Here is a 24,055-nt window from a genome sequence, read left to right as displayed (position 1 = left end):
TCCAGCATCTTCCATATCAGAGGTTGGAAGCTCAAAAGGAAAACAAAGCAACTTTGCTGTGCGTTCAGCCTTCCTGTTATCTGCTAAAAGTCTTGATATTTCTTGCAGTCTGAATGAACCGCAGACATTTCCCACAAAATAGTTTCCTTTTACATACCTTCTCACATATACAAGCCTTATTGAAACTGAAAAGTAGCTCACTTAACTATCTCTCCTTAGTAACAGCATCCACACTGCAGACCCTTGAGACTTTCACCAGCTGGTCAGCAGTCAGGGTTTGGTCAAGCTCAACGGTCTGTTTCCAGCCATTAACCAGTATCTCGGTGCATCTCTACAACAAAAGCCTCATAAGCGCCTAATATGTTTAACAGTGATCAGCCGATATATCCCACAACATAAATAAAGAAAAAAGTTAGTGAGTAAGAATTAGTGCAACAGACTTAAAGAAGATAACATAAAAATAAGTTAACTTGGTCTTTTGTTTTATTTCTGTGGCTGATAGAAATACATTCATCTTTTTTTTAAGTATCTGCTCTCTTTAGTCATCAGTAAGTGCAACTATATGTTTATTTGTGCTGCTGGTCAGACACTATAGATATGTCCTAAAATACTGAAAAATCAGTTGATTTGCTTAGAAATGGGAATGGAAAATGGGTTTATAGATGGAACAAAACACCCAAATATAGGTGGAGCTGAGACATCAACCAGGATGTCTAGACATTTAATTATGTTTTTGTTTTATTTTCAACTCATCTTCTGTTGTGGAAAGGAAAGTTGTCCTGACCTGTTTAGCAAATCAAGTTCACTTTGTTACACTACCACCATTATGTTTCACTGATATTAGGCAAACTTCAGACCTGCAGCAGAGATGTTGGTTTTTTTTATATGAGGAGCAGTGACCAGTTGGAAGTTCTCCCATCCGCATCCTCGTTGTTAGGTGTACGTTTGACAATAAAGACAATATAAGAAAGGCATCTAGCTTCTTAGAGTTTTAGCTTTGTAACTTTTGGGAAAATCAGCTCCTGGATTACTCCTCATGTGGGATACTGGGATAAAAGCATCTGATGAGTTTGGGCTCGGGCTGCAGACAAATGGTTGAAATTCACCTTCTCAGGACTGATGAGCACGAATAAGTCTTCCTTGAGATGATCAAAAACCTCCGTTTGTACCGTGATACACTTCACTTTGTTGTGAATAATAAGAGTACACTCATTAAATTAATTAATTAATTCTGTTCATTGCAGATGTACTGAGTCTGTTGCCTAAGCCTCAAATTAGAGGTTCGTTTTTTTTCTTGCAAAATATGACATTGGTAGATCTTAATTTTTTTACGTAGCAATGTTGGAGTTTTTTATTCATTTTTAGGTCTTATATGAACATTAAGTTACATTTTAGTTCATATATTTGCAGAAATCTTACCAACAGTCTCCTTACAGCCATTAATTAAATTAGAAAATGAGTTTGGATGAGTCTTAATAAAAATTAAATACATTTTGTAAATAACCTTTTAGCAGGCATTAAAGATGCTTTTCATTAAGCCCACATTTCTGTATTAAAAATTATTATTGGTCTGATGTAATATTCTAATCATAAATGTCGTGTTTTCATTAGATGTAAGCAGAAAACCATAATTTTTTAATAGAAATCTGGCTTGAAAACATTAGTCTGTGTGTAATTTATCTCTGTGTTTAATTTGAGTTACTATAATAAATAAACTGTTCATTGATATTCTAATTTATTGAATATGACTGACTGCGTTGCTTTTCAGGACTGTCACTTCACCATCCGGGGTGGACGCTGGTGCCAAGAAACGGACCAGTACCAGCTGCCAGTTGTCGTGCTGATGCTGAGCCTCCCCCACCCCACCAAGAGCGCCCCCACTCTGCTCACTCCAGGCATGATGGAGAACCTCTTCCACGAGATGGGCCACGCCATGCACTCCATGCTAGGAAGGACTCGCTACCAACACGTGACAGGTGCAGCGAGAGCGGACGCACACGCCCTCTGAGCGAATCAAAAACTTTAACCACGCAAAGCTTAAAGGGCTTATTTGAATTAAAGTCTACTTTGGAAAGTGAGACAGGATTTAGTGAAGTAAAAACAATCCAACAGAGCAGAAGGTGATCCCAGTTTGACATTTTATGAGCTTTATGATCTCCCAATCTGTAAATGATGACTGGTTGTAGTCCCAAATGTCACGAGCTAGAATTACGTTGTTTAACACAGACCTGAAGGGTTTTTGTTACACTGTGGGGATTTTAAAATGGAAAGTAAGTCGGATCAAGTGTAAGACCCCAGGAAAGGTTTATATGACGCTCGAGACCATTTCCAGTGTTTGATGGTGCTGAAAAATGTCAAGTAATTTAAGAGATCATTACCGAATAGCAAGATTAACCCCCCCCCCCCCCCCCACCCCTCCCCCCCCCCCCCCCCCCCACACACACACACACACACTCTGATTTGACCTTTGATCACGAAAAGCCAAAGTTCATAAGTTTTCATGTTGCTCTTCAAGGAACCAGGTGTGCGACTGACTTTGCCGAAGTCCCCTCCATCCTCATGGAGTACTTCGCCACAGACTATCGAGTAATAAGCCAGTTTGCCCGTCATTATGAAACTGGACAGGTATGAGCAACTTCGCAGAATGAAGAGCATAATGCTGTGAAAGACAAAGTTGCTGACAGGTTTGCTCTGTCTGCGTTTCATCAGCCGTTGCCTGAGAGCATGGTGGCTCGCTTGTGTGAGTCCAAGAAGGTGTGTGGAGCAGCAGACACCCAGCTGCAGGTAAAGTCCTTCTCAAGTCTGATGATTTGATCACAAAAGTTTGATTGCAAGTTAAAGTCAATTCTATACATGCTTGGAAACTCTAAAGCTTTATTGTGCACTAAAATAACAGCTAACAAATCCAGATTCATTACAAAACATTCAATGATTCCAGACATTGCTAGACTACACTGGAGTCATGAAACCCTTTGATTTGTTTTAGCCTGTTATAAAATTAAAAGAACGAAACATTGGATTGTTATTATGGTATAATGGACAAAAATACTACACCAAAGCACATTTGTGACACTTTATTAGCTTATTGCTGCTGCACGATGTATGCTTTTGTTTTATTGCACGCCATTAGTGCTTTTGTTTTTATAGTGAGTTAAACGGTTCTTCTTATCCCAAGCATTTCATTGCATTGGCGACTGCGTGTTATCCTGCATATAACAAGTAAACCAATACAATATACCCACTAACTAAAATCTAAATTTCATGATTCTGGTAGAGCCACCTTTTCAAAGAATGCTACAAATCCCATGCAAATGTGATTGTTGAAAGTTTCCTATATGATTTTGCTCTGGGGCAAAAGTCATATAGGAAACTGGCCGCCAGCTCGTGTGGTAATTCACATTCCTGCGTGCGGGAGAGCCCTGAGCCTTCCGAGGAAAGAGGGCGCTGCTTTTATCATTTGTGTTTTTCAAGCCACAGCTAAGCTCGTCCTTGAGTTATTACAGGGTATTTTTTTTCCTCCTGTGTGTAACATGTCTGATTTTGTTGTGGCTGTTGGGTTTTTTTTTGTTGTCAGATTTTCTATGCAGTCTTGGACCAGATCTACCATGGCAAACCACAGGACCGCTCCACAACAGAAATCCTGAAGGAGATGCAGGAGAAGTTCTATGGCTTGCCTTATATACCCAACACGGTACATCCCCATCATCTTAAGCATTGTTCTCATTATGGGTGTAACTTGGATTCTTTTCATCAGGGCCTTTAAAAACATTTTTTTTTTTTTGTGATGAGAACCCCTAAGCTTTGTTGTTCCGTCTCTACTTTCTGTCTCGTTTTTATATGATGCCCTCAGACACAGAGGCAGTTAAAGGATTAAAGTCCCGTTTAAAGCTCTGCTGAAATAACAGAGCACACTCAGTCTTTCTTTGAGTTCTCCTATGGGAAGTTTTTGAAACTCTTCCTCCCAGCCCTTTAACGATAAAACGGGCTCCGTTTTCTCCACTTCTGCAGCTGTGGGTGAAGGGACGAAGCCAAGAGGCGAAATGGAATAAAAAAAAAAAGTTGTAGTCCAACTCGCAATGGTCTTAATACAGAATTCCCTTGGAGCTATAATTACGTGGGGTGCCATCAGGTATAGAGATTGTAGAAAAGCTGAATGTTCCCTCATAACATGGATGTCTGGGCCTGTGGTTCTCCTCACAGCTCTCCTGCCTGTTTGTCACAGATTGTAGTTTTAGACTGCTGGTACTTGTTACCTTTCCAAACCAATAATGAGAGACTTTGTGCAGAAATGGATCCTGATTCAAGCTGCAGCAGTTCTCCAGCAGCTTAAGGGAAAGCGGATTTATTTCAACTCTCCAATGAAAGCTTTGAACTTGCTTTCCTTTTTTTCGTGCAACTTTTTCAGCTTCTTTTTGACCTAAGCATTAGGCTACTGGTTACTGCCGTGTACTGAGAGAGAGGATCAGCTGCCAGTAACACAGACCACATGCTCAATTTTAGGATTAAGATGCTGTTTAGAGGGAAACAACTAGCAGAAAGTGAGACGTTTCTCTCGCTGTTCTTTGTGTGTTTCTTCCTCTTTTCAACGATGATCCTCTGTTTTTAAAAGCATTAATTACACCACAGCTCATGTCTTGCACGTTCTTCTCTACAATTACGGAGTTGTTGGTGTAGCATGATGAAGAAAGTGCAAGTTTAGCTTGGAAAGAGTGTAACGTGTCTTTTATCTCCCATACAAGAAGTGAAAAGCCCGCAGTTACTTTGTGTCTTTTGAAAGTGAGGATCAGGAGGATATCGCGCTGACGCGTCACCCGCATGCGTTCTCTCAGATATGTTGATGTTAATCATCCAGTTTGATGCAAAGGGATTAAAAGCAAAAGAGAAGTTTAGAGGTCTAAAATCTAATTTGGAAGGACAGTGTGACGGGTACTTAAAGGATCTTCAGAAACACTTAGAAATAATAGTGAGCAGCTGTTCAATGGCTTCTTATTTCTTCAGATGTGTCAACACCCAATTTTAAGGAAAAGTTGGTTATACTGTTTTAAAACATGAATCAAAGCAAGCAGCAGTGTGGTGTTTCCCATTTTTCCAGTTTGAGTCGATTTTATTTTTGTTATTTATTATTTTATTTATCTACACATAAGTCCTACAGTGCTGTTCGAAAAGCTTCATACCCATGACACATTTTGTCTTGATTCAACCACAAACGTCTGTGTATTTCTATTGGACCTTTATGTGACTGACCAGCAAGAAGCCGTGTGTCTTTGTGAAGTGGAAAGAAAATGATCCATGCTTTTCAATTTTATTTTAAAACTAAAATTCTGAGACTTGTGGCTTGCATTTGTCTTTAGCCCCATTTACTACGATACTCCAGCATACAATCCAGGGCAATCAGAGTCCATCTATGTGTAATTTCAATTTAGTATAACTACAGTGGTTCTGTGAAGGCCTCGGAGGTTTGTAAGTGAAGGTTACTGCACGAACATCTTTAGGAAGACCAAGGAACACATCAGGCAGCTCATGACATTATCAAGAAGTGTATCAGAGGTTTAGAGCATAAAACTCTTACTTAAACGTTATAACATACAGCACTTTTAAACTCATCATCAGAACATTTGAAAGATTATGACACCAGTGTAAACCTACCAAGACACGGTGCTCTATCAAAACTAAGAAGCCAGGGCAAAGAGAGAATGAATTAGAATAGCAGCCTGGAGGCGTATGGTGACTCCAGAGGAGCTGCAGAGATCCGCTGTTCAGGTGAGAGGATCTGTCAACAGGGCACTATTACTTGGGATGCTTTTCTTCAATGGGGACATGTCAGTGTTGATGGGAAGATGGATGGAGCTAAATGTAGGACAATCCTGGAGGAAATCCTGTTAGAGACTGCAAAAGACTCGAGACATGGGCAGTGGTTTACCTTTCCACAGAATAATGACCCTAACATGCAACCAGAGCTGCAATAGAATGGTTTATATCAAAGCATTTTCATATGTTAAAATGGCCCAGTCAAAGTCCAATCCTAAATCCAACTGAAAGCCTGTGCTGATGCTTTAGAGTGGATGTTCATACTCTCTTTATCCAACTTGACTGAGGTGTGTTCACAGCTCAGCTGTTAGAGACACACTCGAGACTTGCAGCTGTAACTGGAGCAAAAAGATGTTTCTGAAATGGATTGACTCAACATTGCTGAATGCAGTAAGTTAATGATTTTCCTTCCACGTCACAATTATGCTTTCCTTTGTGTTTATCTGTAATACAAAATACATTAAAGTTTGTTCCTGGAACGTGACAAAATGAGAAGAATGAATTCATATGAATTAGATGTCAAACAGCTTCAACAGGCCCCCTAATCTCTGTGATCCCAGCTGCTGTATATCTGCTTTACACAGCAAACGTCTCCTCGCTACAAAGTTATGTGAGCTGTGACTCCTCTCAAGAGTGCACTCCCCTCTTATTAAAGTCCCCTCAGCCCAGAAGAGTCATGTCGGCGTGACACTTTAGCGCCTGAGTATTTTTCCTGCCGCTGGATTGCTCAGAGAAGATGAATCTTCTAAGCTGTTTGACCACAGTTGGAGAGGATCAGCCAACACTTTGGTTTAAACTCTCAAACAGCTGTTATTGAAGTAGTCACAGATATGGCCGACAAACACTGCAGTCAGCTAGAATCGCTCATTATCCTCTTGGAAAATAGGAACTGTTCACAAATGAATCATGTTACACAAAACATGTAGAAATAGCAGTTAGAAGTTTAGATATTGGTTTTGATTTAAACACATTTTCTTTTTCAAAATGTTTTTTATTTATTTTGTGCATTAATGTGGACAAAATAGAGCTCCTTTATTAATTTTAGGATGGCAAGTTTAAACACTGAACTGTTTACTTTCCTATAATGCCTTATTTGTATGGACTGGTATGAGATTTTCCCGGCAGTAATTATTAGCAGCTTGGAGTAAAGCAACAGTTATTCCTGCTGCTGCTAAAATAGCATACAGCATATTGATTATTAAAACTATAATAATGTTATAATACATTTTATTATGATTTTTGCTACATAATCTTCAGCAACAATATAGAATAAAATCCCACTAAACTTCATCATAGTTTATTTTTAGTGCTCAAAGCGTTTAGACATTCTGGTTTGATGTAGAACGACAATAACAAGCTGACATTTGCAGGTTAGTTGGTCAGATATACCACTTATAGCTTGTTAACTGTGAATTTAAAACAGCGTTACCTTCATAAAGATGATGAATGACGCACCTAGTTTCCATTCTATGACTGTCCAGGTTTTTCACAACTGGGAAATTTCCTCCAGACAGTCAATTTGTCTTTCCAGCAAGCGAAGAAAAAGTGAAGCAGCCTTCTTTTTGCCAGCTGACTGGCAGTGTGCAGCTACAGGTGGTGGAGCGGCAGTACTGTGTTACTCTATACTCCTTATAGCCGGAGAAAACGATGGTTACTACGACGGGTTTCTTTGCCATGATGCAGCAGGAACAGTACAGCAGTAGCTGAAACAGTAGCTTTTTCAAACCATGTATACCCTGATACCAGCATCTGCCCCCCTGCTGATGCATATTTCATAGTTTCCCTGTTAGAAAGAACATAAATCTTAAAAATGTTGCCATCAGCCTTTGGTCAGATGTTTATTTGTAGCATGTATCTTGTCCCAGAACTTCACAATCAGTGCTTCTGAGATATTTTTTAATTGCTGTATTTCTCCATATGAGTTCATGTAATGTATGTTTTATTGACAATTTATTTATTCATTATATTAAATATTTGTGGACTTCCGATAAAATCACTAATCACACTGTGTTGTTTTTTTTTAAGTCAACATATTAATATGTCTCTCAACTGCGACCGAATTATTTTTCTAAGCTTTGTTTCAAAGGCTTAAAGATTAAGTTGGATAAAAAAAAACAAATCTACCGTTTTTGTATTTCTCGCATCTTTGAAATTATTGACCAAGCTACACAACACCACTTGAATACATTAAATCAGAAAACAAGAAACTTTCTCGGTCATCTTTATTATGGTTTCATACAGAAATCATCAGTTAACTGGGCAAACACTCAGATAGAATAATCATAGAACATAAATCCTAAAGGAAGACCAACCTTTATGACGGAGGCGTTCAGTCTGATATCACGATAATGGTAGCACTGAAGTTTTCTTGCAGAGTCTTTGAATGTTCGCCAGCTGAATTCCCCAGAGTGCAAAGATCATAAAAAACTTTGCCTTTATAGATATGGCGAGGGGCCCCTTCTGGCAACCACGGGGGTAGAGAAGAAAGGAGGAGAACGGGGCTTTCTGGCATTTAGGAATTTCCATGTTTGTCCTTTTTATAGAAGGACCTTGTTAGCTGTAATTCATTTTTTTATGTAGCAACAGCTATATTTTGTCAGCTTGTCTTTGTTGCACCAGCAGAGATCTTTATTTTGAAAATAAAGACAAAGAAAAAGATTTCTTCATTTCTACCTCCACCCCCAGCTAAACAATTCAAGATTTTCTACAAATATCAGTGTGAGATTATGCGGGTGTGATAAAAGATTGATTTATTTTAAGCTTTTTACACATTTCTATGCACTGAATGGGTTTTTTTGTATCTATTTTTGTATTTAATAAAATCAGAGATGTGCGTTGCATTAAAAATGGGGGTTGCCAGCGGTTATGAGTCAGGCACTGACTGTTTTTGATCACCAGTGTACTGTTTTATTGCTTCCTTGCGGGCACGTTGTGTTGTACATTTATTGTTTCACGTTCTTTCTGATCTAGTCCTTCTTGCAGCTCATCTTTGTAATCCAATTTATTGAGCTAAAACTGTCGAAATATTCTACCTAAAAGAAATAATACATTCATTTTTGCACTGGATTCATCACTGCTTTATCTTTATTTCCCTGGAGCTCAACCATTGTTGGGAACTCACTTATGCTAATGTGTCTATTTTTGCTTGATGGCCAATGTTCATAAGCAGTTTATCTTGCCTGTAAAGTCCGTAACAGTATCTACAGTTGAAATGATCTAATGTTTTATTTTGGCTGCTCTGTTTAAGGCATGGCAGCTGAGATTCAGCCACCTGATTGGCTATGGTGCTAAGTACTACTCATACCTCATGTCGCGGGCCGTGGCGTCCATGGTGTGGAACCAGTGCTTCGTTCAGGATCCATTAAACAGGTAAGCCTAATGCTTCTTGATTATCATTCAGTTGGAAGACCCTAAAACTGAGGATAAATACCACTTTGTTGGTTTTTAGTGTTAGGAATGTCCTGACCCGAGTCATTTAAGAATGGGCATTTACCGTTGGCCAGTCCCAGTCCAATACTTCATAATCAGTCCTTGTTTTAAATGTTAAAAAACACACTGTATGTCATCAGCATTAGTTGGTGTGTGTTGGTTTTGGATTTGCTGAGGTTAGACAATGATAAATCATTTCATACGTTTTTCCACCTTGAACGTGTTTAATCCTGTTAAATTCAACAAAAAACAAATACAAGTGTAAATAAGTGACGTCCCAATGATCTGTGTGCACATCCTCAAACTAATGCTTGGTTGAAGTTACTTTTAACTCAACATCATCATCTAGTCTTTTAACGCTCCTCCAGATCTATCAGACTGAGAGAACTTCTCATGTCCACGGCCTTCTTCTGGTGATCAGAGCATCTCCACAGTACGTAAATTAGCAGGAAACGTGTCACTTTTAACTACTCTGTTGCCCTTTTAACATGTACTATAAATGTTTAGCATTAGTTTGTCTTTTAATCAAGTCTTAATTGCTTGATTAAAAACTAGTTTATTCAGAATCATTTATAAGAGGAGTCACATTAACTACATCCTTTTTTTTTTTTTTTTGATTCTTGGAGTTTTTCTATGCAGTTAAATCATTTGCTTAGCTGCAGTTTAGTGAAGTTATGATCAGAAGTCTTTTTGAAACGTCCTGTATCTTTAGAAAGGGAAATGAAGGATGTAGACACAGCGTTGAGCTGTCGGATGCCTGCAGCTCTGAGACTGATTCTACCTGACAGGCCGTCTCCTCTGGGGACCATTCAAGTCTCAACCGGATGCTGATTGGGACATGAAGAACATGACACTGGAACCAGCAGGTGTCTACTGGGATTCACAAATATACACCTGAATCCACATCCTGTAATAACACAAAGAACTGAACCTGGACAAAGCACAACTTCATTTTGAAATTCAGACCTTCTGATGCATCTTTTTTTACGTTATTTTTGAGTTTCTTTTTTTTTTCATCTACCGTAGCAGCTCTATCTTCTGTTTACCTTTTTGCTTTAACAGGAGTGAAATTGGCCTTGGGCTGCAGCAGCTGTGGTAATGGGAGAACAAAGCTACCTCTAACCATTTCTCCTTCTTGTCTCACCCTGTCCCTTTGTGTCTTTGTCAGGGACATGGGTGAACGTTACCGACGGGAGATGCTGGCCCACGGAGGAGCAAAAGAGCCCATGTTAATGGTAGAAGGCAAGTTAAATGTTTTCATGCTAATACAGAAGGAGTGAGTCCCTTTTTCCCCGCTAAAAGTGTTTCAGACACATCAAACATGTATTTAAGCTTCTTCAACATTTCACAAAAGTGATTTCACAGCCCTGTATCTTGACAGGAATTAATGCCTTATAATGCTAGCTTCTTGTGGCGAGATTAAAAAAAGGCGTGTTTAATTACTTCACTAGAATGAATTTGTTTTATCAAACTAATTGGGCAGCTCTTGGGTTTCTTGCTTTGTCTTCTCTTGTTTAAAGCAAAAAAACATCCTTGAAGGCATGGAGGCAGCTCATCCAGCTGCACCCTTTTAAGGTGTTCACAGCTGTTGTGGTTTAGCACAGTCTCTTCCTCCATGGCATATATCTAAAAGTTACACACCTCACGTGGTTTCTTATCTTTGTTTACGGGAGCTTCGTTGTCCCAGAGACAAAGCCAGCCCTCCTCTGTGATTTTAAATATAAAGTCTGCTCTCTCTGCCTCCCCGCCTCCTGTATTTGTCCACAGACCAAAGCAAAAAGGGAAGGAGAGGCAGAAACTGGTGATTATAGGTTTTAGTGTCTGTGTTTGACTTCTTTGGATATATTACACTAGTATGATAGATGTGAACAATATTTTGCTGGGGTCTATGTTCCTGTCCTGCCAAGATGCTACATTGCATTCTTTAAAAACATGCCTTTTTCTGTGCTTGAAAGAACATGTGGCCGGGGGCACCAGAAAACTTTAGTCAGTAAGTGAAAGAAATGTCTTATGTTCCCAGATTACAATAAAATCCTTTTTTTCACTTCAGATCATGAAGCACTCAATGTGCACCCCAGTAAAGAAAAATTAGTATTCTTGCTTTTCACCTAACTTAAAAACAGGATAGTAATGCCTCACTAGTGAATTTCTCATCTTGCAAGTTATTAATAGCATTGTCTAAAGTGTTTTTATCACATCCAAAAGAGAAGAATTTCCTGTTTTCTATTTGTTTTTGGAGGTTAGAGCATGCCTAAAAGGGAGATGATAACGCTCTCTACTGTGAGCTGTTAATGGGTGAAATCAGGGACGGATTATCACATTTACAGTTCCTGGGCACAAACAAACTAATGGTCCTTTATGGGGGTATATTTATGGGGTCCATAGACACCACAAATAACATGGATCACCAAGAATTACCAAATTTTAGGTTACTTAGTTGTATCCTAATGAGTTCCTGAATTTGTAACTGATTATTATTTAACTCTTAATCAGTTTGTGCAATTCTTGAGCCCTCTGAAAATCTGGCAGTCATCCGACATCCATTAATCCAGTTATACTTGAAGGTTTTTGGGTCACTCAAACTATTTTTCTGTCACTTCTTTATGTTTTAGCTGGAGCTGAGTTTATTGTGTGTGCAGCTGTTATCTCTCAGGCTGAGTACCATGGGAGCGTTCTCATACTGGGATTGCAGTCTCCGTGGTTTTATGAATGTAAGGTGTTTATGGGCTTTCTTGAAAGGTGCATGCCTGGTAGAAGGAGGAGGAATGAACTCTGTGCCCCCTAAAATCAGCTGCAAGGAAAACCGCTCTAAAGACCGGGCTGAAAATTAGCTGCTGGTCTGCAATTCTCAAACATTTTAATACAGAAATGTGGGCTTAATGATAAGTATGTTTAATAACTGCTTAAAGGTTGTTATTTACAAAAACAGAATACAGTAGAATATTTAAATCTCCATACTTTACTCTCCATCTCACATATTTTTCCATACATCCACCCATGATTGCTGCATCCAAGTAGGATGTAGGAAAGAGTTTTAAGTTACAACTGAAACATTGCTGGATACCCACTAAAAGGGTCAATATGGGGTTTTTTTAAAATTATGATTTATTTATTTTGTTTAAATTTTAACCAGCTTTAGTGTTAAAAAGGAGAAAGGACACAGTGTAACTGAGAACACACATAAACAAAGAAATGCCTTCCTCCAATGAGATTCATAAAATTTCCCAGTTTTTATCAGTGAGGTGATAGAAGGGGGCACAAATGCTCCTGGGGAAGCACACCTAGCAGAGGGACCCAAAGGCCAGTCTTTATGTGGATGCCTCCCTGCTCCAGAACTGGATGTTTTCCAGGAAAGACGGTGCTGAAATGGAAACCCCTTTATTAAATCCACAGCAGAGGCTTCAGGACAAAGTGAGTAAGAGGGGCAGAGTTGAAAAAGGAAAGGAGCGGGTGAAAGGTGAGCGACTAACTTAACCTGAAGTCCTATCATGGTCCAGGCTGTTTCCATTGCTTTGAATGCTGCACACTTGAAATAGATCTGGTCGGGCTCGGCAGCCGAGTCCCAGGACTTTGTTTGGTCTTTGTATGTTTTTTTTTTCATCTTGCAGTTTACGTCACAAATTAGTCCCATTACACACTATTTCAAAGCCAGTCAGTCAGTCATTTTCTACCGCTTATTTCATAGTGTGTCGCGGGGGAACTGGTGCCTATCTTCAGCAGTCTATGAGCAAGAGCCGGGTTGCACCCTGGACAGGTCACCAGTCCATCACAGGGCAACACACAAACAACCATGCACACACTCATTCATACACCTAAGGGCAATTTAGAGAGATCAATTAACCTAACAGGCATGTCTTTGGACTGTGGGAGGAAGCCGGAGTACCCGGTGAGAACCCACGCATGCACGGGGAGAACATACAAACTCCATGCAGAAAGACCCCCGGCCGGGAATCGAACCCAGGACCTTCTTGCTGCAAGACAACACTGCTACCAACTGCGGCACCGTGCAGCCATATTTCAAAGCCTTTGTGAATATTACATTATTTTTAGGAAAAATCAAAAGTTTTGCTTTCAACAGATTACATTCAGTCTGATGTCTATCTTGCACGGGAGGCTGAAAGGAAGGCTGGTAAAGACGCTACTTCAACTGTGACCTTTTTTTTTTTAGCAAGCAGCGTAGGCGGAAACTTTGACTTTCAACGAGCGCAACAGGAAAATCTAGGGTATCATGGCAGTCAGTTAATGAAACATTTGTTCTCTGTCAGCTTTTCCACAGCACCCTATAGGGGAGGATCATATTTCAGGCTCCAGCACAGCAAGTAACACTTTGATTGCCTTTTGTGTTTAAGTGACAGTACAGGCGAAACAGGTGTAACAGTAAAGCGATGTCAGATGAGGCTCATCTCCTGATGAGCCTGAACAATTGGGTCTTAGGGGATTCTAAAAGGAGGATTGATTCTCCAGTTCATATAGCAGTTGGTAGCTTTTCTACCACCAAGCAGGCAGAAATGTACGCAAATGATTTGCACTTCTAGATATTGTTTCCGTCTAGATAGCTGGGGCCAGACAAAGGCACCCTAGATTTTAATGGTTTTGCTACGTGTGACCAAAGGTTATCAAAGAAATGTGTTATGTTGGAGATTAAGCACTAGATGTGACTATTCTGGAAACCATCTGTAGGAATTCTCAGAAACCTGAATTAATCCTCCCAGCTTGACTGTCAAAGATTGCATATGATTTTTGGCTCTGGATTTATACTGCCTCCTCAGGCAAACCAGCCTCACTGCAGCTGCCTCTACAGTGAAAATCTGCATTTCCAATACACGCTGGCAGAAGAGGAAACGCATTGGGTCTGATTGTAGGTTTTCTGTGGCAAGATGCCGTTCGTAAAGACAACTACAGCGAGCATAAGCCACTTGGGATGTGGCTGACGTGGCAGCAGACTGACAGATGTGACCCTTGGACCAAAAAATTATCTTGTTAATCAGTCAGTGGAGTACTGTTAAATGCAGTTAAGTTCATTTTTTTAGGGAGTCTTAACTGGAATTCTTCAGGAAAAGGAATTAGAGAAATATAATGAAAATATATTTTTTCCTAAAATTACAATATAAACAGTTCAGTCTGAAATTAAGTGATTTGTACACATAATTTAGTGCTCTATAGGTTATCAGTCAAAAGTTTGGACACCTTCTGATTTAATGGTTTATCTGTATTTTTATTTCTACCTCTGGGAACTCCTTCAACACGGCTGGAAATCCATTTCAGGAGACTGACTCCTGAAGCTCATCGAAGCTAACAAATGCTAAAGCAGTGATCGAAGCAAAGGGTGCCTATTTTGAAGAATCTAAAATATGAAACATGTTCCGTTATTACACAATGTTTAGTTTGCTCTATAATTCTATATACTTTGGTTCTATAGCTTTAAAGTCTTCACCATGTTTCTACAATGTAGAAAGTAATAAAAATAAGCCATTGAATGGCAAAGGTGTATCCTGACTTTTGACTAGTAGTGTAAATCTGTCATAAGTGTAAAGGAAAAGCTCTGAAGGGATTCTGTGGTTTTTGGTTGGTGTCAGCCTATCATTCCCCCAGTTTGACCCAGGTAGCAAAGGACATGCATCCCAGGTTTGACTAAAATGCACCAAAAACACACCCCGGCCTCATGTGTTATTCCATATGGAATTACAGATTATTTAATTGATCTGAGTCAGCATTAAGGCATAAAGAAAACGATTTGGAAAGCTTCCCTAGCCTTTAGAAGGGTGTTATTGCTGACTAGGAGCAGACTCGAGGTTGCCAACATGCATTAAGACCAGAATAAGATCAATTAAGGAGCAATAATTGACATGTATTCAAATGCTTGCATCTAAATAAACAGTGTATCATAACAGTCTCACAATCATAAACATTACATTTAGACATAGTTTAAAAACCACAGAATGATCACCTGCGGGATAAAAGATTATTTCAGCTCGATTTAATGTGTGAAAGGCATACATTTTTATATTCATATATGCATCAAAAGTCATATTAATGAGCATCTACTAACACTACGGGCCGCGTCCTGACTGTAGGCGACTCATTCTTATCTCACAACTGCTAGATGTTGATCAGTTTGTTTTCAACTTCAATCGCTGACCAAGGTTTCTCAATGGGTGCAAAACCTGAGAATGATCTTCGGAGCCTTTAGTTATCACTTTGTGCTTGTGACCGGGTGCTCCGTCAAGCTAGAAAATATAGATCTTCGCCAGACTTCCTGGATGTTTAGATGATTATGTCAATTCCAAAGCAGATTTTTGAGCAATTCCTCTTTGATGGGAAGCCAGCTCCACACCTGGATCGTATCAGGATGCTTCACTGTCTTTTCCTCAGTGTGCGAACAGATGCTCTCACACCCACGTTTGTTGAGTAAGCTCTGCACTGGGGGCAACAATTAAAGTGCGACATCCTCACACAGACCATGTGAGGTTGACTGCACACTTTTCTTTGGAAGTAACCAAGATGATTTCAAGCACATCTGCACCTGTTTCTTTTTATAGCAATTAGTCTTCTAATTAGAGTGATTCTGGCTGTGCTCTAACCGCTTTACTTGTGCTTATGATCAGGCTGGATTAAAATGAAGCTGACACAAAGGTTTGAGCCAGTCAAAACACATTTCCCTCTGCCAAAGTATTGTGTCATGATTGCAGAGTTTAGTTTGCAGATTTTGAAAGGGTTCGTCTTCTCTAACATTAAACTTGTTTTAAGTTTGAGAAAGGGTCCTGAACAAAGACCTTCACTGCACACTGTTTGTCATCATCCTTGTATTGCTTGTTTCTGAACCTGTCTAAAGTGAGCATTTGGAGGAAACTATTCCTGAACTTCAAAGCTGTAATTACAGAGTTGGTGGGCCTCTGGTTTGCCTCCAGGCCTGACAGAGGTAACTGCTTTTCGCACCTTGACATCTTTTCCACCGGCTGCAGCCACAGCAGCTACTGAAGCAGGCAGCAATGTGTCTTGAAGTGTGGGATCATATACTCCTGTCAGATCTTGGTAACCTGAAATATGGGAATAATACTATTACAGGAAAGATGACACCGCGGAGGACTTAAGGCTATGTGCCGAGTTATTGCTTGCTGTAGGTTTATTTGCATGTTAAAGCAGAAATGTAACATTATGACTGCTCCAAGTTGTGGGTGTATCTCACTTACTAAAGAAACCAGTAAATCATGAACAGCCAACCTTTGCAGCTGGGATGCACTTATTTTAGAAATTGGCTTTTAACTATGATAGATCGATGACGTGTTGTACTTTTATATGAACTGGTTTTTTTTTTTTTCATGCGTTCTATTTAAGGTTACTATGTAACAATCAATACATAAACAATTATTTGTACCTTTTTTTTTAAAACTGGAGAGCTTAGTTTTTTTTTAAAGAATGATGGTCATTAAACTCCTAGTAGCTTTTTTGATTGTGGTGCAACCTTTTCTAGGCATAACTCAGAAGGATTGATGAGTTTCACCAAGAGTAGCTGTAGGCAGAACAGCAATTTTGAAGCATTTCTGTTGAATTTGTGTCCCCAGAGCTGTCATTACGAGGACCCAGTGCTGCTAGAGGCTACAAAGTTTTTTTCACAGATAGCCATCATCACACCACCCTTTCTGTAAATAAACATGCCTTTGGATTGTAGTGTAAGTTTAAACAGAGCGTAGCTTCGAAGGTTACATTAGGACAGGGTCGTAGCCTGTTTGTACATCACAGTGGTGCATACTGTGGAGGATTTGGTTTTACTGTGGTTTGTAACTTTCTGATTAGAACAGTTTCAAACGTTTTATAGAAAGTTTTCCAACTACTACGACTATCTTGACAGACATTTATGAACAGCATCACAAAAAGACTTGGACTTTTTCGGTTTGTTGTGTTATGATAGAGGTCATTGGGTATGTTGGTTGAAGGGTACAGTATAATTACAGTGGCTCTCAGAAAAGTAAAACAAAGGTCTTCAAACCCTGATAAAATGTCATTTTTTATGTAAAAAAATCTGACTTTGATAAATAATTTCCAATTTTTTTACACATATAATCTGACAATTATCCTGTTTAATTCAAGTAAAAACCAAGCACTAAAGAAAACATTTAAAAAACAAAAAGCAGAAATAACCTAGTTGCAGAAATGTGTACACCCTTAAACTAACACTCTGTTGAAGCACCTTTTGATTCAGCATTCAGTCTTCTTCACATCTGCCTCCAATCAAAGTGAATCTGATTACCCTGAAATAAAGTTCAGCTGTCCACATTTGCTCGTTGGAAATCTTTAAGCCGTACTTTGCAGAGACGTTACAAAGCATCGAAAGGATCTCTTTGTAAAAAGGTATTGAAGAGGAGTAAAGAATAGTTTCTTAGTTTCTTTACATGTGGACTGTAGCACAGTGAAGACAGACACCAATAATTGGAGGACATATGGAGACAACTGTGGCATTATTAAACCTGGACATTTCTCCATAGTTGATGAAAAGGACTAGATAGAATCTGGTCAAAAAGCTGTACATAGAGACTGACCATAACAGTGAAGGAGCTGCAGGAAAACACGTACTTGTGTTCTACTTTTGACCACAATCTCCGGTATTCCCCATATATCTGGACTAAAGAGTAGGTTTGCAAGACAGAATCATTTCCTTCCAAGAAAAACATCCAGGCCTGGCTAAAATCTTCCAGACGTTTGGGAGAATGTGTTATGATCTAATGAAGCCTAATGTGGACGTTTGAGCTATATTTCCAAATGGTACAACTGGCAGAAAAACAAAGCGGCACACCACCAACAAAACTCCACACCCACAGTGAAATCTGGTGGAGGAAGCATCATGCTCTGGGGTTGCTTTCCTTCAGATGGAACTGAGGTTTTTCTGAAGGTGTGCGATGTTATGAATCGCTCCTAATACCAGTCAGTTTTGGTCCAAGACCTTCACGTGTTTGCTGACAAGGGAGAGGGATTTCTTTTTCCAGCATCAGTGCAAGCATGCATCCAAATCCACAAAAAAAAAAAATGACTTCACAAGAGGAACATGCAAAGGTTTTGGAATGGCCTAGCCAAAGTCAACGGTCTGAGACAGAAGAGCTGTGGGGGTCACTTGGTGGTGGCTGTGGACACACAATTTGATAGATTGAATGGGCAGATATTACCATGTCAAGATGTTGAATGCTAGCAGACTCCTACGTAAGAGAGCTTAATGATGAATTTGGTTTAAAGAAATATTAGTTTACAAGTGTTTACCCTTATCAAACAGGTTTATTAAACGCCTTGAGTTTTTCCTTCTAACAAACCTTTGATATTTAGTCAGATTTTACTGGATATACAATTAAGCCCATAATTATTCATACCCCTTGTCAGATTTGGGTTTAAAGTAATATTTTACCAACATGTGTCTTCAGGCTGGAAGTTATGAGAGTCAAGACTTCAGTTCAATAGAGAATCTGAGGAAACATGCAAGAAGCTGGTCGGCAAAAAAGGGTTTTATTGCTCTAATGCCAAAAAGAAAAGTATTTTGGTTATTTAGAAGAATAAAAATAAATTTGGACATCCCACGATTTTAATAAAATGTAACTGAAAACAGATAAGTCATGTTTTCTATGCTGGTAATGATTTTACATTGTTTTATCTTTTAAACAGTTCCTGTCCCATTTCCTATCAGAAACCAACTTCTTGGTTGAATAAAAATAATTTTAAATCTAAATTTGCCAGGGATATCCCAGTCATTATTTGTGAAAAAAAGTATTAACATTATGTATCATGTCTTCTTTTTGTGTTGGAACAATTAACGGAAAAGTTAATAGAAGTTGGAATTGTGAATGGTAGAAAGTTGGAGGTTCTTTCATTAACATTCATCAACCTATAAAATCATTGCATATGAAACAGCAACAGCCTCATTTTAAAAGGTTTATTCTGACTATTTGTGTCTCATTGAATTTTTCAGGAAAACAGCTGTTAGGCATCCTTTGCTCAACATGTTGCTGCAGTGTTTGAAAGTACAAAATGCAGAGAAACCATTATTTAGCTTGGTTGAGGATATTACCAAATTCTATTGTTTGAATTTGGACATGGTTTAGTTAGGATTAATGTCATCCCTAGATCCAGGTTCCAACTTCTGCAGTGAATGGAAAGCAGCATTAATAGCTATCAGCACTTGTTTCTGGTTCCCAGTCTTACACTTCAATTCTGACTGGGAGTCCTACAATTTTCTGTGCTGAACTTCGCCTTTGATTAGCTTCTGATTATATGGAGATGTCTTTGTGCCTTATCAACTCACTTTTTTGGCTGATTCTTATTTGCTCTACATCACATTTACCATGCAAATAATGAATTCCAGATTATCTAATGCACTTTTATATACCACCATTAATACTTGTTCCACAGTTTGAGAACTGTGCGATTAGAACATTTGATCCATTTAGATTAACCTTAGCAGTTAAATGCAGAGGAGAGTTGTTGATTTAAATGTTCTCACACCAGTTTTTACACATTTTGTTGGGCCACAGTTAGTATTGCAGTTCTCAGTCAGCATAGGCTCTTAAAGTACTCTGAAGAAAAGAAGTCCACTGGCAGTTTCTCCAAAGAGACCCCGATTTCTCACGTGTCCTTTAACACCTGCTGTTTTACCCAGGCTCTGCTGGCATACGATGGTGGCCCTTAGATGACTGTAATGGGTAGAAGCCCAGTTCATCAATGGCTGCATCAGAGCCATTATGAAAGGAAATGGAAACTCTTAAATACGAGATGACTCACATGGCAAAGCCTCCATCCTAAAGCTTTCGCAACAATGGACACAAAGCACAGATCATGTTTAGTTTGGCTCTGGCCAAGAGTTGGTATAACCTTCTGCCAACTGAAACACTATCAAGCATGGTGAAAGACTGCTAGAGTATCTGGGCCTCAGCTGCTGGTGGAAAGCAGAAGTAGCTGAAAGGATGACTGACTGTGTGAATCTGCAGATTTCAGCTGTTATTCAGATGTTTGAGCCAGAACAGGCTACAATTACTCAATACTCAACTGTATGATTTGGAGGTCAGTCAGAGACTACTTGGATTATCTAGTAATCAAAAAGGCTGTGACACAACTGATCAGTAAAAGAGAGGCAATAGTTTGCCTGTACTAATAGTTCAACAAAATGCAGTATGTAAGTATTCACACCCTTTGACCTTTTTCGTATTTTGTCACTTAGTGGCCACAAACGTCAGTGTATTTTATTGAGATTTTATGTGAAAGACCTACATGAAGCAGCACAACCGATTTCCCCCACAGCATGATACTGCCGCCACCATGTTTCATCATTGGGTTGCTGATTTTAGGGTGATTTCCAGCGCTAGTCTCTGGCCACATAATGTAATATCGACCAGAAAGTTGCGTTTTGGTCTCATCTAACAAACATTTGAGGCCTTTACAGAGCAGCTGTATTTATACTGAGATTGTATTACACTCTAGTGGACTCTATATACTAATTAGGTTACTTCAGAATGCAAATGATGTAACTGGACTTTATTTGCTGGTATCAGAGTAAAGGTGACTAAAAAACATTTTTATTTGTAAAGAAGTTTTGATAACTGGAATCCTTCTTTTTTGAGTTTGTCACATAAAATCCTAAAGAATCTATTAGTTTGTGGTTGTGACAAAATGTGAAAAAGTTCAAGATTATTCAGTGAATACCTTTGTAAGCAAAACACTTTGTTTAAAGATGTCTGTATTTTGGTGCCATGTAAATGCATAAAAGACCTATAAATGTGCAAAGGCATGCACTGAACAGTATATGAACAGCACAAGACAAAGTTAAATAGCATTTTTATTCAGGGCATAACAGAATATTAGTGTTATTGTGAAGGAGACTGTTAAGATTTAAGAGTCATTTACTTATTTATACAGAAAGTTTCAGGCCATATGTAATGTGCAACAGGCTGTAAATAGGTTACAAATATTTAAAGCATTTTATTTCTGCCACCAGCCTGACCTTATGTGTAACTTTAGTCGTTAAAATATCCACTTGTTCTCAACACGTTGGTGTCCAGTTTAAAGCGGTCATAAAGTTGTCGTCCCCAGCCTCGGTCTGCTTTCATGTGGCTGTCTCATTCCCAGGGACCCGGGAACCCTGCGGTCGCCGTGTGTTATAGACCCCTGTACCGTTGGTGTCATCTTGTAGCCAGGGGGCAGGGTGTGGAGGGTGGGTAAGAGGAGAGGAAAATCCGCCCCACCCCACCCCCTTTTTTCCTCTAATGTTCTCATGCAAGACGAGTACTTTGTGCTTGCTGTGTCTGTTTCAGGGTGGCAGCAGCATAAACTCCCCACAGTGTGTGTCGGTGCGTCTGTATGTTCAATTCATTTCCAGTCATGCGTGTCTGGGCAGATATGCTGGTCTGTTAGTATATGTGTGCGTTCAGCGGAGGTGACCCATGCAGGAAAGAAGGGTTGGGGGGTGTTATTTACATTGGCAGCTGCACAAGGGGAAATGAACTGACTTCAAAGCAAGTGTGGAGCTGAATTGCAAAGCGAGCGAGAGACTCCACTATGCATGAGCTGGCAGACGGCCTCTGAAATCACACAGACGTTCCCAGAGCTCTCACTCGTCTGCAGTTATATATATACTCCACCGCACTAGTTACATTTTCGATGAGACAGAAGAAAAGTTCCTCTTATCGTTGTGGATGTAGCTCTTTAAACAGCCAAAGAAGTTACAAAGTTATGCAGGATCGTAATGGAAGGGAATATTTTACAAATAAGAGAAAAAAAGTCTGAAATGTGTGGTGCTGACTTATTTTCAGATCACTTTTTTTTGATACCCCTAAATCAAATCAATCAGTACAGCCAATTCATAAAGAGGTCCTGTTTAAAGTTTGCCACAAGCCATGTAGGGGACACAGCAAACATGTAAAATAGGTGAAAAATATGAAAAATGCTGTTGTGGCGAAACATTTTCATTGGATATTATCCTGAGCGCTCCATCCCCCCTGATGAAACATGGTGGTGGCAGCATCATGCTGTGGGGATGCTTTTTGTCAGTGGATAGAGAAGCTTAAAACATAGAACAGACCAGAGCATAATCATGCAACACAGGAGGTTGCTATTTCATAATTGGGGGAATTCTGAAGGCAGTTAATTATGTTGGATTTTATTTTAGGGTATCACAATAAAGGGGCTGAATACAAATGCATGCCACACTTTCAAGAGTTTAATAAAAAGTACATAAAAATTTGTGGTTGTAATATAACAAAATGTTTAAAGATTCCGAGGGTCTGAAATATTTTTTCAGGGTGCTGTATCCCTTTATCTCCTTTGTGGAAATGAAAATACGAAATGGGCTCAAACCAGTGCCTTTCCAAAGCTTTGGCGACCCCCCTAAAAACCAGTTGTTGTGTTTTCTGTGTGAGACAGGCATGCTGCAGAGACGGCCCGGCATCGAGGACTTTGTGGACGCGTTGGTGTCTGAGCTCAACCCAAACTTTGAGACCTTTCTCATGGACTCTGAAAACTGATGAAAACAACCTTCCAGAGGCAGAGCAAGGACACGGATGGTTTCTGGCCACATGTTCGGTTCACCTGTAAATTAATTGTCAACATGTTTTCTATAGGAACACTTGGAGTCATATTGACTTATTTAATGTACCAGTCCCAGTCCCCTGTTGACATAATATGAATTAAAGAGTTGTTGAGCACTTTAAAGGCAGCAGTTGGATTGTGTCCTTTCAACTGGTTCAATACTAACCACACACTGAAAGTCTTGAAGAAGTTTTGGGTTTATGCTTTCTTTAGTCTTTTCTCTTTTTCTCGTTGATTCTCACGAATTCATCAGCTCTCCAGCTCTGCTGTTCTGCTCACAGGATAGCCCATCGTTGTTTTTTCCTACTCGAATCAGCATGCGGAAGAATACTTAATCTGCTCTTCCTGTCATGTGCTCATTGTTTAGGCTTTGAATTAATGCCACTCCATCTGTTTTGTCTGTCAGGGGTATGGGGTGGGGGGGTGGGGTGCAGAGACAAACAGAACTTTGGTTCAGGGTTTTGTCTAATATGAACCACACAATTGGAAGGGTTTGGGCATGTCCAATCAGATTAATGGTCACTTTATGCCAGAAAATAAGTTTAAATGAGAAGGAACACAGGACTTTTAAAATAAAGGCTTTTGTGATTTTGCCTGAATGAATACCTGTGTCGCGTCCTTCTCAGACAGTAATCACACGCTGAGCTGCAGCTGCTCCCTTCAACATTGTCTCTGCTTGCCTGCCTCACACCTGAGCCTGAGGAGAAGCTCCACATGGTTGCAGAAGGTGTGAGCACGCCATCAGACCGAGCAAGCTGGGTGGCTTCCACCGCACAGAGAACACTGTTTGACTGTCTGGTTACAGCTCAGCTGCCTCTATCGTCTACTTCCAGCTCCTATCAAAGCGCATTCTCTCAGCAGAAAGCTGAATTTACACTGAAGTACAGCCCCTGTGTAAATGTACATTTCCAGTCAGAAGTTTAAATACACTAAGTTAGGCTTCAATTATTTATTTGGACCTTTCTTTTTTCAAAGGGTGGGTTCATTATTCCAAACAGTATCAACATTATACATATTGGGTCAAATATATAAATACACCCCCAGTGATATTTGCACAAATTTCCCTTAAGACATTGCAGAGAAAACCCTCTATTCTTTAAAAAGGTCCTTTGCAAAATTCTGGCTGGATTTGTTGGTTTTGTAACTCAAACCTGGATTTTAAGAATAAAATATGCATTTTCAATAGGGTTGAGGTCAGAGGCATAATGTTATGTGTAATAACATAATGTTAAGCTTACTGTTAGTCTGCTTTTTCTCCTTT

General features: G+C 39.5%; 1 protein-coding gene across 1 annotated transcript in view; it reads left to right on the top strand.

Moving 5' to 3' along the window:
- The window catches only part of LOC124883819 (mitochondrial intermediate peptidase-like), a 33,097-nt gene extending 10,180 nt beyond the window's left edge, over positions 1-22,917 (top strand). The window contains exons 13-19 of the mRNA XM_047391190.1: positions 1,769-1,976; positions 2,516-2,625; positions 2,710-2,784; positions 3,575-3,691; positions 9,056-9,177; positions 10,406-10,479; positions 22,630-22,917. Coding sequence (XP_047247146.1) covers positions 1,769-1,976; positions 2,516-2,625; positions 2,710-2,784; positions 3,575-3,691; positions 9,056-9,177; positions 10,406-10,479; positions 22,630-22,730 — 807 coding nt within the window. The 3' untranslated portion in view covers positions 22,731-22,917. The remainder of the gene's footprint in view (positions 1-1,768; positions 1,977-2,515; positions 2,626-2,709; positions 2,785-3,574; positions 3,692-9,055; positions 9,178-10,405; positions 10,480-22,629) is intronic.
- Positions 22,918-24,055: the final 1,138 nt, after the last annotated feature.

This window comes from Girardinichthys multiradiatus, chromosome 18 (assembly GCF_021462225.1).
Source record: "Girardinichthys multiradiatus isolate DD_20200921_A chromosome 18, DD_fGirMul_XY1, whole genome shotgun sequence".
NCBI lineage: Eukaryota > Metazoa > Chordata > Actinopteri > Cyprinodontiformes > Goodeidae > Girardinichthys > Girardinichthys multiradiatus.
This window is presented reverse-complemented; position numbering and strand designations above follow the sequence as displayed.